The 13,528-nt window shown below is 53.2% G+C and overlaps 1 protein-coding gene across 1 annotated transcript; it reads right to left on the reverse strand.

The window, feature by feature from the left end:
- Window positions 1-3,217: 3,217 nt before the first annotated feature.
- On the reverse strand, window positions 3,218-7,224 carry LOC100492687 (gastrula zinc finger protein 5-1). The gene is made up of 5 exons (XM_031904369.1): window positions 7,127-7,224; window positions 6,172-7,060; window positions 5,975-6,079; window positions 4,817-4,930; window positions 3,218-4,733 (listed from the first exon to the last, which is right to left on the reverse strand). The coding sequence occupies exons 2-5, from the start codon at window positions 6,968-6,970 to the stop codon at window positions 3,889-3,891; spliced, it is 1,863 nt and encodes a 620-aa protein (XP_031760229.1). The 5' UTR covers window positions 6,971-7,060; window positions 7,127-7,224; the 3' UTR covers window positions 3,218-3,888.
- Between the last annotated feature and the right edge of the window lie 6,304 nt (window positions 7,225-13,528).

Raw genomic sequence — 13,528 nt, forward strand, 5'->3', positions numbered from 1 at the left:
GAGTAGCAAAGAGGTATAAGTTGCAGACTAAGTAGAGTTTCAAGCAGTTACGCAGAATCTGCTCATTGTGTTTATATGAAGACACAGGTAACGGTGTAACTTTTAGGTTCAAACTAAAACTTTCCCACACACAGGCCCTCCAGCCAAGGAATAAGGAAAGAGTTACACACACTCCCCGCCATCTCCCCCTGATTAGCGGCAGCCAGTCGCACCTGATGCAGGTAACTGTCTAGCTCCGCCCCTTCCGGCTTGGCAGGGTCACATGACAGACTCTTACAGGGCTGTGAGAGACACTTTCCCTATGGGAGCTGATGGTCACTGCGCTCAGTGAGGAAGGTGCGAATTGTGTGTATTTGTACCTTCTGCCCACCGATACAATGGCGGCATTATTAGTACGAGCAGGTAAAGGCAGCGCTGATTGACTTGCCCTGGAGTTTGTGGGCTGAACTTATGTAAAGAGTTTGGAGTGGGGGCGGGGCTGATAAATACACTCCTACTTCTACTAATGAGCAACCTGAAGAGAACTGAACTGTGAGAGACCGGCTGGGGATTGTGTCCCTGTAACTCCCTCCCCTGTGTCCCTGTAACTCCCTCCCCTGTGTCCCTGGCATTGTCCCTCCCCTGCACTCACATCTCCAGCCTGGGCTACTGGGTAAGTGCTTTTCCCTCCTCCTCCTCCTCCTCCTCCTCCCTGCACTGTCTGTGGGACTGGGGGTTAATCCCGCTGCAGGGGCCGATAGAGAGGGGCGGCTGTGGGACTGGGGGTTAATCCCGCTGCAGGGGCTGATAGAGAGGGGCGGCTGTGGGACTGGGGGTTAATCCCGCTGCAGGGGCTGATAGAGAGGGGCGGCTGTGGGACTGGGGGTTAATCCCGCTGCAGGGGCTGATAGAGAGGGGCGGCTGTGGGACTGGGGGGTTAATCCCGCTGCAGGGGCCGATAGAGAGGGGCGGCTGTGGGACTGGGGGTTAAATCCCGCTGCAGGGGCCGATAGAGAGGGGCGGCTGTGGGACTGGGGGTTAATCCCGCTGCAGGGGCTGATAGAGAGGGCGGCTGTGGGACTGGGGGTTAATCCCGCTGCAGGGGCCGATAGAGAGGGGCGGCTGTGGGACTGGGGGTTAATCCCGCTGCAGGGGCTGATAGAGAGGGGCGGCTGTGGGACTGGGGGTTAATCCCGCTGCAGGGGCTGATAGAGAGGGGCGGCTGTGGGACTGGGGGTTAATCCCGCTGCAGGGGCCGATAGAGAGGGGCGGCTGTGGGACTGGGGGTTAATCCCGCTGCAGGGGCTGATAGAGAGGGGCGGCTGTGGACTGGGGGTTAATCCCGCTGCAGGGGCTGATAGAGAGGGGCGGCTGTGGGACTGGGGGTTAATCCCGCTGCAAGGGCTGATAGAGAGGGGCGGCTGTGGGACTGGGGGTTATCCCGCTGCAGGGGCTGATAGAGAGGGGCGGCTGTGGGACTGGGGGTTAATCCCGCTGCAGGGGCCGATAGAGAGGGGCGGCTGTGGGACTGGGGGTTAATCCCGCTGCAGGGGCTGATAGAGAGGGGCGGCTGTGGGACTGGGGGGTTAATCCCGCTGCAGGGGCCGATAGAGAGGGGCGGCTGTGGGACTGGGGGTTAATCCCGCTGCAGGGGCTGATAGAGAGGGGCGGCTGTGGGACTGGGGGTTAATCCCGCTGCAGGGGCTGATAGAGAGGGGCGGCTGTGGGACTGGGGGTTAGGCCTGGGTGGGATCGCCCCCTGCCCGCTAGTTAAGACACTGAGCTAAAGCTTATGTACTTACCTGGGATGTGTCGGATAGTGCAGTGAATGCCTTCGGCACTAGGAGACATGGCCGCTATCAGACAGCCGGCACTGGAGCTGTGAGCAGACGGGGGAAATATGGGGCCCCAGGAGTCGCACAATTCTGTTTCTGTAGTCTAAGTTCTGTTTGTAAAAAGGCTCCTCTAGGGGGCACTCCTGCTCATAGGAGACTTCTGGGATTCACTGATGGGATGGATTATTTAGTACAAGCATTTCTGCCCTACATTCCTTAGTAACTGACAGATCATTCACACAGCTTGGAAACCAATCACGTGTCAGGAATGTGGGAAACACACCTCCCTTAAAGGGGTTGTTCAAATTTAAGATTACTTTTAGTATGTTATAGAATTTAGCCTTTAATATGATGTAGAGAGTGATGTTGAGACTATTTGCAATTGGTCTACCTTTTTGGTTATTAAATAATTTAGCCTTTCATTTAGCAGCTATTTATCTTGGAATTTCAGCAGCTATCTGGTTACTAGGGTCCAAATCACCCTAGCAACTAGGCACTGCTTTGAATATATTTCCTACACTAGCCTGTGCGAGGGGAATACTGCCCAGCAGTTTGTGTTACCTAGGATTTCATTGTCTCAGGCTGGGTGCCTACTCACTTCATTATAGCCGCCCGCCCATAGTCCCTCTGTTGTGTTATAATCATCCAACAGATTCAGAATTGGCTGTGGGTTGATCATTTGGGGTAAAAAAAAAAAAAAAAAAACCCACTAGCCCCACCCATCTGTTTCACTTCCTGCGGCACTGTAGGATAGGAACCAATCAGCAGCTAGGCTGACCTGATAGGGAACTGAAGCCTGTCTTTGCTTGTGTGAGTGCAGGGCTGTGATTGGCTCTCCCCCTCCTACTGTGCTTCTGGCAGGGACTGTTAGGACACGCCCACCCCTCATGTGAAAACCAGACAGGGACCTGAGAGGATCTATAGGGAGCTCCAATAAAGGGGCCATTGTTACAGATAGGGTTAATGTTTAGCCCAAAGGGAAACCAGCACCGGATATTATTCATAATTGCCTACAGGGTTAGGGGTTTTCCATTTATCCAATATGTCTCCTTTATTGGTCTGTAAGCTTCTCAGCCATTATAAAGGAACACTTGCCGCAGTTCAAAAGGTTTATAAACATAAAGGACATGGAGCGATTTCTAATGAGAGTCTCAAAAATCACATTTGCAAAAATCTCTATTCCTGAGAATGGCCAGAAACTGTCATGAAGGGCAACCGGCACTCGCGACTACCATGCAAAAGGGTCGTCATTCAGATGAATGGAGGGGCAGTTTCCAGTATTCAGCGCTTTGCACCCGACCCAATGAGCTAATGCCAGGGTAACGCAACGCTCAAATCCCCGTGTGTGCCACTGCCCTACGAACCTTATAAGCTCTTGGAACCTTTCAAGGTACAAACCAACGTTACTATCAACTCTTTTATTGAAACCAACAAGTATTTTAGGTTAAGGGTAAGTACGATGATAACATATAACGAGTGCACAGAACTGCCCTTTGCTTCCAAAACCCTCTGCTTTAGCTACAGGAGTCTATGGAGTCGCTCGTTACTGCCCCCGCCCCGTATCTCCCCAATAAAACAAGGAGACGTGGGGAAATGCCTGATGCCCACTTCAGCATATCCACTGGTCACAACCATATCTGATGTTTCACTGTTCCTCATAAGTTCTATGCCCTCTGCTAATTCTCTTGGCGTGGCAAATGTCACCAAGTGAAAGGGTTGGGAAGTGTGGGCACATAGGAAAGAGTTACCATGTTTCCAACATTCTGTATTTCGACAGGCCCAAGCCAAGTTCTGCACCGATATTCTAGAGGGCAACAAACATGGTGGAACGTCCTAAGCTGAATGCACTTTCCTTTTCCGATATCCAGAAACATTTTCTGTTCACATAGAACCTGCTTGCATCATCTGGGTTAGGAGCGGGTGTCCCCTCTATCTCCGGTCAGTGTGCATGAGAAACACTGTTATTGCACACCGAGGGTCCGAGCAAGGACACAAATATGTGTACACATACAAAACTCAACAACATTAGTTATGGCACCATAAATTAGGGAACATTAAAAAAAAAAAACACTGGTCAGAAGATCATCCCGTCGAGGAAAACTGAATCCATATGAGGAACATGGTCCCTTTCGTGGAGCTTCCGGTGTTTGTGAAGGTTGCACACCAGAGAGAACTTCCTGCCGCACTCGGGGCAGCTGAACGGTTTCTCCCCCGTGTGACTCTTTTTGTGCTTGCGGAGGTCGCTGTTCTCGTAGAAGCTTTTGCCGCATTCCATGCAAATAAACGGCCTCTCCCCGGTGTGGATTTTCTGATGGCTGTGAAGGCTGCTCTTCCGGGAAAAGATTTTGCCGCATTCCTTACATCGGAACGGCTGCTCGCACGACTGATTCCTCTCGTGATTGGAAAGGCTGCTCCGGAGAGAGAACTTTCTGCCGCACTGGTTGCACTGGAAAGGTCTGTCCTCTGCGTGCAGAATCTGATGGGACTGGAGAGAAGCCTCATCCGCAAAATCCATCCCACATTCATGGCACTTGTAAGGTTTCCCGTCCTTGTGGCCAGAACGTTCGCCCTTTGCCCCAAGGGGGTCACCGAGTTCTGATGAGTGCTGAGAAACGTCGTTTTTACCCACACACAGGTGCTTTATAAGATCCGTCCTCGTAGAGAAGGTCATTCCGCACTTGGAACAAGGGAAATGTGTCATTTTCCACCTCATTGAGCGCTGCCCGTTTCTTGGGCTCGCGTTGATTTCCGGTTTAGTCTTTTCCTTCTGACGTGAGAATTCTGCAGGATCACTGGAGGCTTGGGGCGGCTCCGGGGCGTGTGTGGGAGCCTTGGCTTCGGGTACTTGTAGGTTCTGGTTTCCTAAATCAAACCTAAGCAGCCCAGAGTCCCAACTTGCCTTGTGCTCCAAGCAACTCTCTAAGGAGAGAAAACAGAAGTGTCAGTAATAAAATATATACGGCCTGTTGCTAAAGGCAAAGTAAGGATTCCTCACTGCTTACCCCCAGCTGTAAATGCAATCTCTGAGCTTCCCATCGGGTTCAGTTGCTCTTCCACGTCTGGCTCTTCTGTCTCTACCTTAACCTGTAACACACTGGGATCTTCCTTAGGGAAACCTGTTAATAAGACAGAGCCATAATGATTGCAGTTGTATTTTTCCCTTGCAAAAAGCATGTGAAATTGTTAGTAAAGGTGGCCATACGCGTGAAGATCCGCTCGCTTGGCGGATCTTTTCTCGATATCCCCACCTACGGGTGGGCGATATCGGAGAAAATGTAGACTAATTCTATCAAATTATAATGGGGCAATGGGGCAATCCGTTCTATCCGACTAAATCGGATTTAGTCAATCTGACTAAATCTTTTAACCTGCCCGATTGATATCTGGCCAATTTCAGGCCAGATATCGGTCGGCCATGCCCCTCGTTTCTGCCCCTACATAAGCCAATAAGTCCAAGGGACCGATATCGGCAGCTACAATCGGCCCGTGTATGGCCACGTTAAGTCATGGGATTTCCCCATAAAGCATTGTCTAAAATGGACAGTTTGTCTTGCATACATAAGGACACTCCAGTTCCACATGTGGGTGCAATGCATTCTACATTTCCCAAGTATATAAAGAGATCTGAAATACCCTTGATGTCAGACAATGGTATCTCTGCCAACACCCCAGCAATTTACCAAGCTAATAAATTACAGCTCAAGTCTAAGAGCATCTTTCATAGGATCCAGGCCCAAGATCCCGTTACAAGAACCCAATATAATATTTAGTATAAAGCACAATTGCTTGCTGCACTGTGGCACTCTCCCTCTGCTGTAAATACCATTTAGATCAGGGGTGGCCAAAGCGTCGAACGCGGTCCACCAGTCGATCCCCGTGGACTTCTGGTGGACCACATCTAAGCCTGCAAATGTGGAAGTGCAGCGCTTTTATAGGGTATGCGTATGTACGCTGCGTCACATAAGCAGGGAGGAGCCAAAGTCGATCTCCGCTCCAAAAGGTCTGGGCACCCCTGATTTAGATCTAATGATCAACCGCCCAAAGTGCAGAGAGACGCAGGGACTTGGCCTGAGCCATAAGGTATTTATATGGGATTTATATAAGAGTACAGGCTTTCCTGCATTCCATGCACAGATATGGCTAGCTCCCTGGCTAATTACCCCCAGCAGCAAGTGCATTTTCTGTTGTCGGAGGTACATCTTCAGAAAAGGGTTCTTCTTTCTCCATCTTTATTGGGAAGCAATCTGGTTCAGCCCCTGGGTAACCTGGTAACGAGGAACAAAGAGGGGTTGGTAAAAGTGAAAGGGGAAACCATCCTTATATATGAGGAGATTCTGGATGAAAGTAATGTTCCTACCAAGGCCTCCTGGAATTGTGCAGCCCATGAGGGGTGGCATTGGAGAGCCATGGAGATGATCCACCGTCGCATTGTACCACTCCACCAGGGAGACCAACTGATCCACATCTCTGGGGCCCCTTTTACCAATCCAAATCTGGATGCTGGAAGGAAGGGATCGGATGAACTTGTCGAGCACAACTCTCTCTACTATCTGGGAAGGCGTCAAAATCTCTGGCTGAAGCCACTTGTTCGCAAGGGAAACCAAGTCGTACATCTGGGAGCGCACAGACCTCTCGGGAGAGTAGCTCCAGTCCTGCACGCACTGCGCGTGGCCCGCCAAGGTGATCCCCTCACAGGATAAGATTTCTTCTTTGAGTTTAGTGTAGTCTTTGGTATCCTGCTTGCTTAGGCCCAAGTATGCTTTCAGGGACTTCCCTGACAAATAGGGAGCAATGACCTCGGCCCACTCGTCGTGGGGAAGCTTTGCATGCTCAGCGACCCTCTCAAACATAGCCAGGAAGGTTTCAATGTCATCATCAGGGGTCATCTTCTCCAACAGATTCTGGACTGTCTTGTGCACCGAGGTATTCCTGTGCTCCATCACTGCAGGTCTCTTCCAGATAGTCTGCAGCCTCTTCTTCTGCACCACCATGCCCCGCTGCTCTGTCTGAGTGAACCTGCTTTCTGTAGGCTCCTGGGCAGCCATATCTGTTTCCTGCTGCACAATCTCCGATTCCATGTCAATCTGAAGCTCGCCTCTCATGCTGTCCTGGTGAGCCTGCTCCTGGGCAGCGCAGCTCTGTTGCTGGCCTCTCATAACTATTCTGGTGTACTTGTTGCTGATCTTCTGCCCCTTCCTGGTGTAACTACTGATGTTCTCGTGATGCTTCCTGGTGTAACTACTGATGTTCTCGTGATGCTTCCTGGTGTAACTACTGATGATCTCGTGATGCTTCCTGGTGTAACTACTGATGTTCTCGTGATGCTTCCTGGCCACTGGCCTTGTTGCACTTAATGGTGTTGCTGCTTCTGCCCTAGAGCCACCTCCTGGTGTATCCGGCTCTCTCTTATCCTGAGGAAGAGACAGGACTACATTAAACTGTGAATGAAGATTGGTCTCCTGCATAAAAACATTCCCAGTAATGCATCCGAAATAACATACTGAGTCTACATAAACTGGCACAATAAATAACCATGGGAGGGACACATTCCCCCAGCTCCCTGACATCACAATAACACTAGTGCCCCAGCTCCCCCAGCATCACAATAATACTAGTGCTCCAGAATCACGATAACACTAGTGCCCCAGCTCCCCCAACATCACGATAATACTAGTGCCCCAGCTCCCCCATCATCACAATAACACTAGTGCCCCAGCCCCCCCAGCATCACAATAACACTAGTGCCCCAGCTCCCCCATCATCACGATAATACTAGTGCCCCAGCTCCCCCATCATCACAATAACACTAGTGCCCCAGCTCCCCCAGCATCACAATAACACTAGTGCCCCAGCTCCCCCATCATCACGATAATACTAGTGCCCCAGCTCCCCCATCATCACAATAACACTAGTGCCCCAGCTCCCCCAGCATCACAATAACACTAGTGCCCCAGCTCCCCCATCATCACAATAACACTAGTGCCCCAGCTCCCCCAGCATCACAATAACACTAGTGCCCCAGCTCCCCCATCATCACGATAATACTAGTGCCCCAGCTCCCCCATCATCACAATAACACTAGTGCCCCAGCTCCCCCATCATCACAATAACACTAGTGCCCCAGCTCCCCCAGCATCACAATAACACTAGTGCCCCAGCTCCCCCATCATCACAATAACACTAGTGCCCCAGCTCCCCCAGCATCACAATAACACTAGTGCCCCAGCTCCCCCAGCATCACAATAACACTAGTGCCCCAGCCCCCCCAGCATCACAATAACACTAGTGCCCCAGCTCCCCCCTGACACCCCAGTTGCACTAGTGCCCCTGACACCCCAGTTGCACTAGTGCCCCAGCCCCCCCCTGACACCCCAGTTGCACTAGTGCCCCAGCCCCCCCCTGACACCCCAGTTGCACTAGTGCCCCAGCCCCCCCCTGACATCCCAGTTGCACTAGTGCCCCAGTAAGACCATAGAAGGCAATGACACTAGTGCCCCAGCCCCCCCCTGACACCCCAGTTGCACTAGTGCCCCAGCCCCCTGACACCCCAGTTGCACTAGTGCCCCAGTAAGACCATAGAAGGCAATGACACTAGTGCCCCAGCTGTAAGTAATCCCACAAACACTAGCGTTCCATTTCCCCTTTGTGCGCCCATAAATATCTCAGAAGGCATCTGTGCGGGGGCAGATTTACACTAATACCCCGAGAATAAGGCTAAAGCCCCAACTGTCTGTCAGCGGTCACGGCACTATTTCCCCTGCCCCCCCCCCCCCAGTCCTTTGATCCCAATGCCCCTAATGCCCCAGCCCCTTATACAGCCCAGTGTAGCGGATTTGCACATCAGCTTCCCGATATAGAGCCGCAGCGGGATGAAGCCGCGCAGTGACACGGCCGGTTCAGCCGCTTTACTCACCCACTTATTCCATCTTTATGTTGTTCGTGCGCTAGAGTAGGCCCCGGGATGCTTCCAACCTCCCCTCAGCGGGCGGGACAGACTGGGCCCCGCCCACAGATCAGGGTCCAATAGGATGGAATCAGCGCCATGTTACTAGCGGACGTCTCTAACCTCAGAACGACGTCACAGGGGGGCGTGTCCTCCCTCAGACCCATATATGGCAGCTACACTAGGCTAGCGGAAGTTTGAGCATATTTCCCGATAGCGGTTGGGCTGCGGGTGTATGAATGGGTTAAGCTGAAGAAAATGTCATAAGAATAAAATATTTGCTTTTTTAAATGACCGTGCCAATGCTGAGTAACTTGTGAGGTGATGGCGAATACAATCATTATCTGACGAACTGCTTTGGTGGGATCGATACGATTAACTGGGCCCCCAATCACTAAAGCTGAGAGGAATTTCTCACTAGTAATTTCATCACTTTTGTTTTCCTGCTATAACTCCCCGTCCCTCACTCACTTATAAATGGCCAGTCTAGCCATTCAACAGAATCCTATGGTAATTCATTAAAATGTTTCATGGTTCTCAAAGCAATTTTAATTGAAAGAAGTTTTTGTTTATCCCTTGCTGGTTCTGACTCCTGAAACAACATAGCAGCTAATTAACAGACCTGTAAAGAAAACATGTGGCAATGAGAGTCTTGGGGGGAGGAGACTCGGCTTCTGCTACATTGGTTCATGAGTCGGAACCCGAGAACCGAAAGAAACAGAGACGCTGCTTACAGTAGCAATTCCATTTACCAGTGAGAATGAGAAGATATTGGGCAAATGATGCCAGAGCTCCCATGTCACGACATTCAACATATGAAAGTCATTTGCAGCTAGTGCTGTGCAGCAGGGCTTCCTGAGCAGCTGGAGCATGTCAGGGCTCTGTAGCTAATGCAAGCCTATCAGTCTGGCATGGAGCCCAGGGAAAGCTTCCCCCCAACCATATACATCTATAGCTTCACCCTAGCCCACAGCAAGTAGGTGGCAGATTTGCCACAGATCATAGAATTCCCCAAACCTCTCACACACCAACTCGCTGCTCCTCTCTGTACATCCCAGGGTTGTGTGGGTGTCACACTGCAATAAGTGCTGATACACAAGTTATCTCACCGCAAGGACCAGGGGCTTTTTGCAACCAGGTCACAACTTTGCCTCTGGTGGCATTTTGCCAGGGGCAGCAAATAGATTCAATCTGGTCCCAATCTGAGTGGCAGGGGAGGGAGTGAGGGGAGAATCAACAGGGTCAGAAAAGTCCCTTGCCACAATGGTACTTTTATACTATATACAGATATCTTACAAATCAACTTCTATTAAAAACATTTCCTTTGTTAGGGGAGAATAGTACAGTACAGTCGGACTGGGCCAGGGATAGGTGTGTCCTAACCAGGGTCGGACTGGGCCAGAGATAGGTGTGTCCTAACCAGGGTCGGACTGGGCCAGAGATAGGTGTGTCCTAACCAGGGTCGGACTGGGCCAGGGATAGGTGTGTCCTAACCAGGGTCGGACTGGGCCAGGGATAGGTGTGTCCTAACCAGGGTCGGACTGGGCCAGGGATAGGTGTGTCCTAACCAGGGTCGGACTGGGCCAGGGATAGGTGTGTCCTAACCAGGGTCGGACTGGGCCAGAGATAGGTGTGTCCTAACCAGGGTCGGACTGGGCCAGAGATAGGTGTGTCCTAACCAGGGTCGGACTGGGCCAGGGATAGGTGTGTCCTAACTAGGATCGGACTGGGCCAGGGATAGGTGTGTCCTAACCAGGGTCGGACTGGGCCAGGGATAGGTGTGTCCTAACCAGGGTCGGACTGGGCCAGGGATAGGTGTTTCCTAACCAGGGTCGGACTGGGCCAGGGATAGGTGTGTCCTAACCAGGGTCGGACTGGGCCAGGGATAGGTGTTTCCTAACCAGGGTCGGACTGGGCCAGAGATAGGTGTGTCCTAACCAGGGTCGGACTGGGCCAGAGATAGGTGTGTCCTAACCAGGGTCGGACTGGGCCAGGGATAGGTGTGTCCTAACCAGGGTCGGACTGGGCCAGGGATAGGTGTGTCCTAACCAGGGTCGGACTGGGCCAGAGATAGGTGTGTCCTAACCAGGGTCGGACTGGGCCAGGGATAGGTGTGTCCTAACCAGGGTCGGACTGGGCCGGGGATAGGTGTGTCCTAACCAGGGTCGGACTGGGCCAGGGATAGGTGTGTCCTAACCAGGGTCGGACTGGGCCAGGGATAGGTGTGTCCTAACCAGGGTCGGACTGGGCCAGAGATAGGTGTGTCTTAACCAAGGTCGGACTGGGCTGGTGGGACACCAGGAAAACTCCCGGTGGGCCCCAGCGGCCCAGACCCCACCCTTGCCGGTGCTCCCCCTGCCCGACTGTTCCTCCCCTGATGCGTTAAACTTACGCGCATTTAGGGGAGGACGTGGGACCCTGAGGGGGGGAGGGGTTAGGGGATGTGGCCGGTGGGGGCACATGCAGGGCCCCTGGGGCAGGAGCCCTGGTGGGCCCTGCACACCCTAGGCCGACCCTGGTCCTAATAGTCCCTGCCAGAGGCACAGTAAAAGCCAATTACAGCCCTGCAGTCACACAAGCACAGACAGGCTTCAGTTCCCTATCAGGTCAGCCTAGCTGCTGATTGGTTCCTATCCTACAGTGCCACCCGCCCCCCTGCACATCCAGAGAATTCAGCCAGCAGGAAGTGGAACAGATGGGCGGGGCTAGTGGGGGGAATTTCTCAATAAATCAGTCAGAAACACAACTTTAAGCACAATCCTTCTATATCTAGAGGAGTATAATTCCCTGGTACATTCATCATTTTTATAGGATATGTCTCCTTTAATCATTATTCAAGTGATCAAACCAACCAATTGAATCAATCCTCCAGATGGGCCGATTCCCACAGCCTGGGGAACGAGGCAGCAGGAAGTGGAACAGATGGGCGGGGCTAGTGGGGTTTTCCAAGAAATTTTTAATGAATCAGTTGGAAACACAACTTTCCTCGGCACATTCCATCAGTATTTATAATAGTGTAATGCACTGACACATTCTGGTATTTTACACAAAACATCTCCTTTAAATATTGGGAACAACGGCGCTTGTGTTGGAGTGTATTTCTGATAACCACGCCGGGCACCGCGGTATCGCTTTCAACCAGGGCTACTGCACTAACCCGGCCATAAAGGGTACATCCCACTGCCCTTCAGCACTGCAGCCAGATTTAGCTAAGTAACCAGCACTGAGTAGGGGAATTTACATCCCCGGTCTGGCCAGTCCTACACTCACTCACCCCTGGTCTGGCCAGTCCTACACTCACCCCCGGTCTGGCCAGTCCTACACTCACCCCCGGTCTGGCCAGTCCTACACTCACTCCCGGTCTGGCCAGTCCTACACTCACTCACCCCCGGTCTGGCCAGTCCTACACTCACCCCCGGTCTGGCCAGTCCTACACTCACTCCCGGTCTGGCCAGTCCTACACTCACTCCCGGTCTGGCCAGTCCTACACTCACTCCCGGTCTGGCCAGTCCTACACTCACTCCCGGTCTGGCCAGTCCTACACTCACTCCCGGTCTGGCCAGTCCTACACTCACCCCCGGTCTGGCCAGTCCTACACTCACTCACCCCCGGTCTGGCCAGTCCTACACTCACTCACCCCCGGTCTGGTCAGTCCTACACTCACCCCCGGTCTGGCCAGTCCTACACTCACCCCCGGTCTGGCCAGTCCTACACTCACTCCCGGTCTGGCCAGTCCTACACTCACTCCCGGTCTGGCCAGTCCTACACTCACCCCCGGTCTGGCCAGTCCTACACTCACTCCCGGTCTGGCCAGTCCTACACTCACTCCCGGTCTGGCCAGTCCTACATTCACCCCCGGTCTGGCCAGTCCTACACTCACCCCAAGTCTGGCCTGTCCTACACTCACCCCCGGTCTGGCCAGTCCTACACTCACCCCCGGTCTGGCCAGTTCTACACTCACTTCCCCCCCGGTCTGGCCAGTCCTACACTCACTCACCCCCGGTCTGGCCTGTCCTACACTCACTCACCCCCGGTCTGGCCTGTCCTACACTCACTCACCCCCGGTCTGGCCTGTCCTACACTCACCCACCCCCGGTCTGGCCAGTCCTACACTCACTCACCCCCGGTCTGGCCTGTCCTACACTCACTCACCCCCGGTCTGGCCAGTCCTACACTCACCCACCCCCGGTCTGGCCAGTCCTACACTCACTCACCCCCGGTCTGGCCTGTCCTACACTCACTCACCCCCGGTCTGGCCAGTCCTACACTCACTCACCCCCGGTCTGGCCTGTCCTACACTCGCTCACCCCCGGTCTGGCCAGTCCTACACTCGCTCACCCCCGGTCTGGCCTGTCCTACACTCGCTCACCCCCGGTCTGGCCAGTCCTACACTCGCTCACCCCCGGTCTGGCCAGTCCTACACTCGCTCACCCCCGGTCTGGCCTGTCCTACACTCGCTCACCCCCGGCCTGGCCTGTCCTACACTCGCTCACCCCCGGCCTGGCCTGTCCTACACTCACTCACCCCCGGTCTGGCCAGTCCTACACTCACTCACCCCCGGTCTGGCCTGTCCTACACTCACTCACCCCCGGTCTGGCCTGTCCTACACTCACTCACCCCCGGTCTGGCCTGTCCTACACTCACTCACCCCCGGTCTGGCACTGCTTTAGTGTTCATTTTTCACAGGAACTTACATGCTTGCTTTGAAGCTTAAAACCCCCAAATGGTTGCCCTTTTATTGGCTCCACTGGGATCACCTGACTGAAGCTGG

The sequence above is a fragment of the Xenopus tropicalis genome, chromosome 6 (genome assembly GCF_000004195.4).
Source record: "Xenopus tropicalis strain Nigerian chromosome 6, UCB_Xtro_10.0, whole genome shotgun sequence".
Classification (NCBI taxonomy): Eukaryota; Metazoa; Chordata; class Amphibia; order Anura; family Pipidae; genus Xenopus; species Xenopus tropicalis.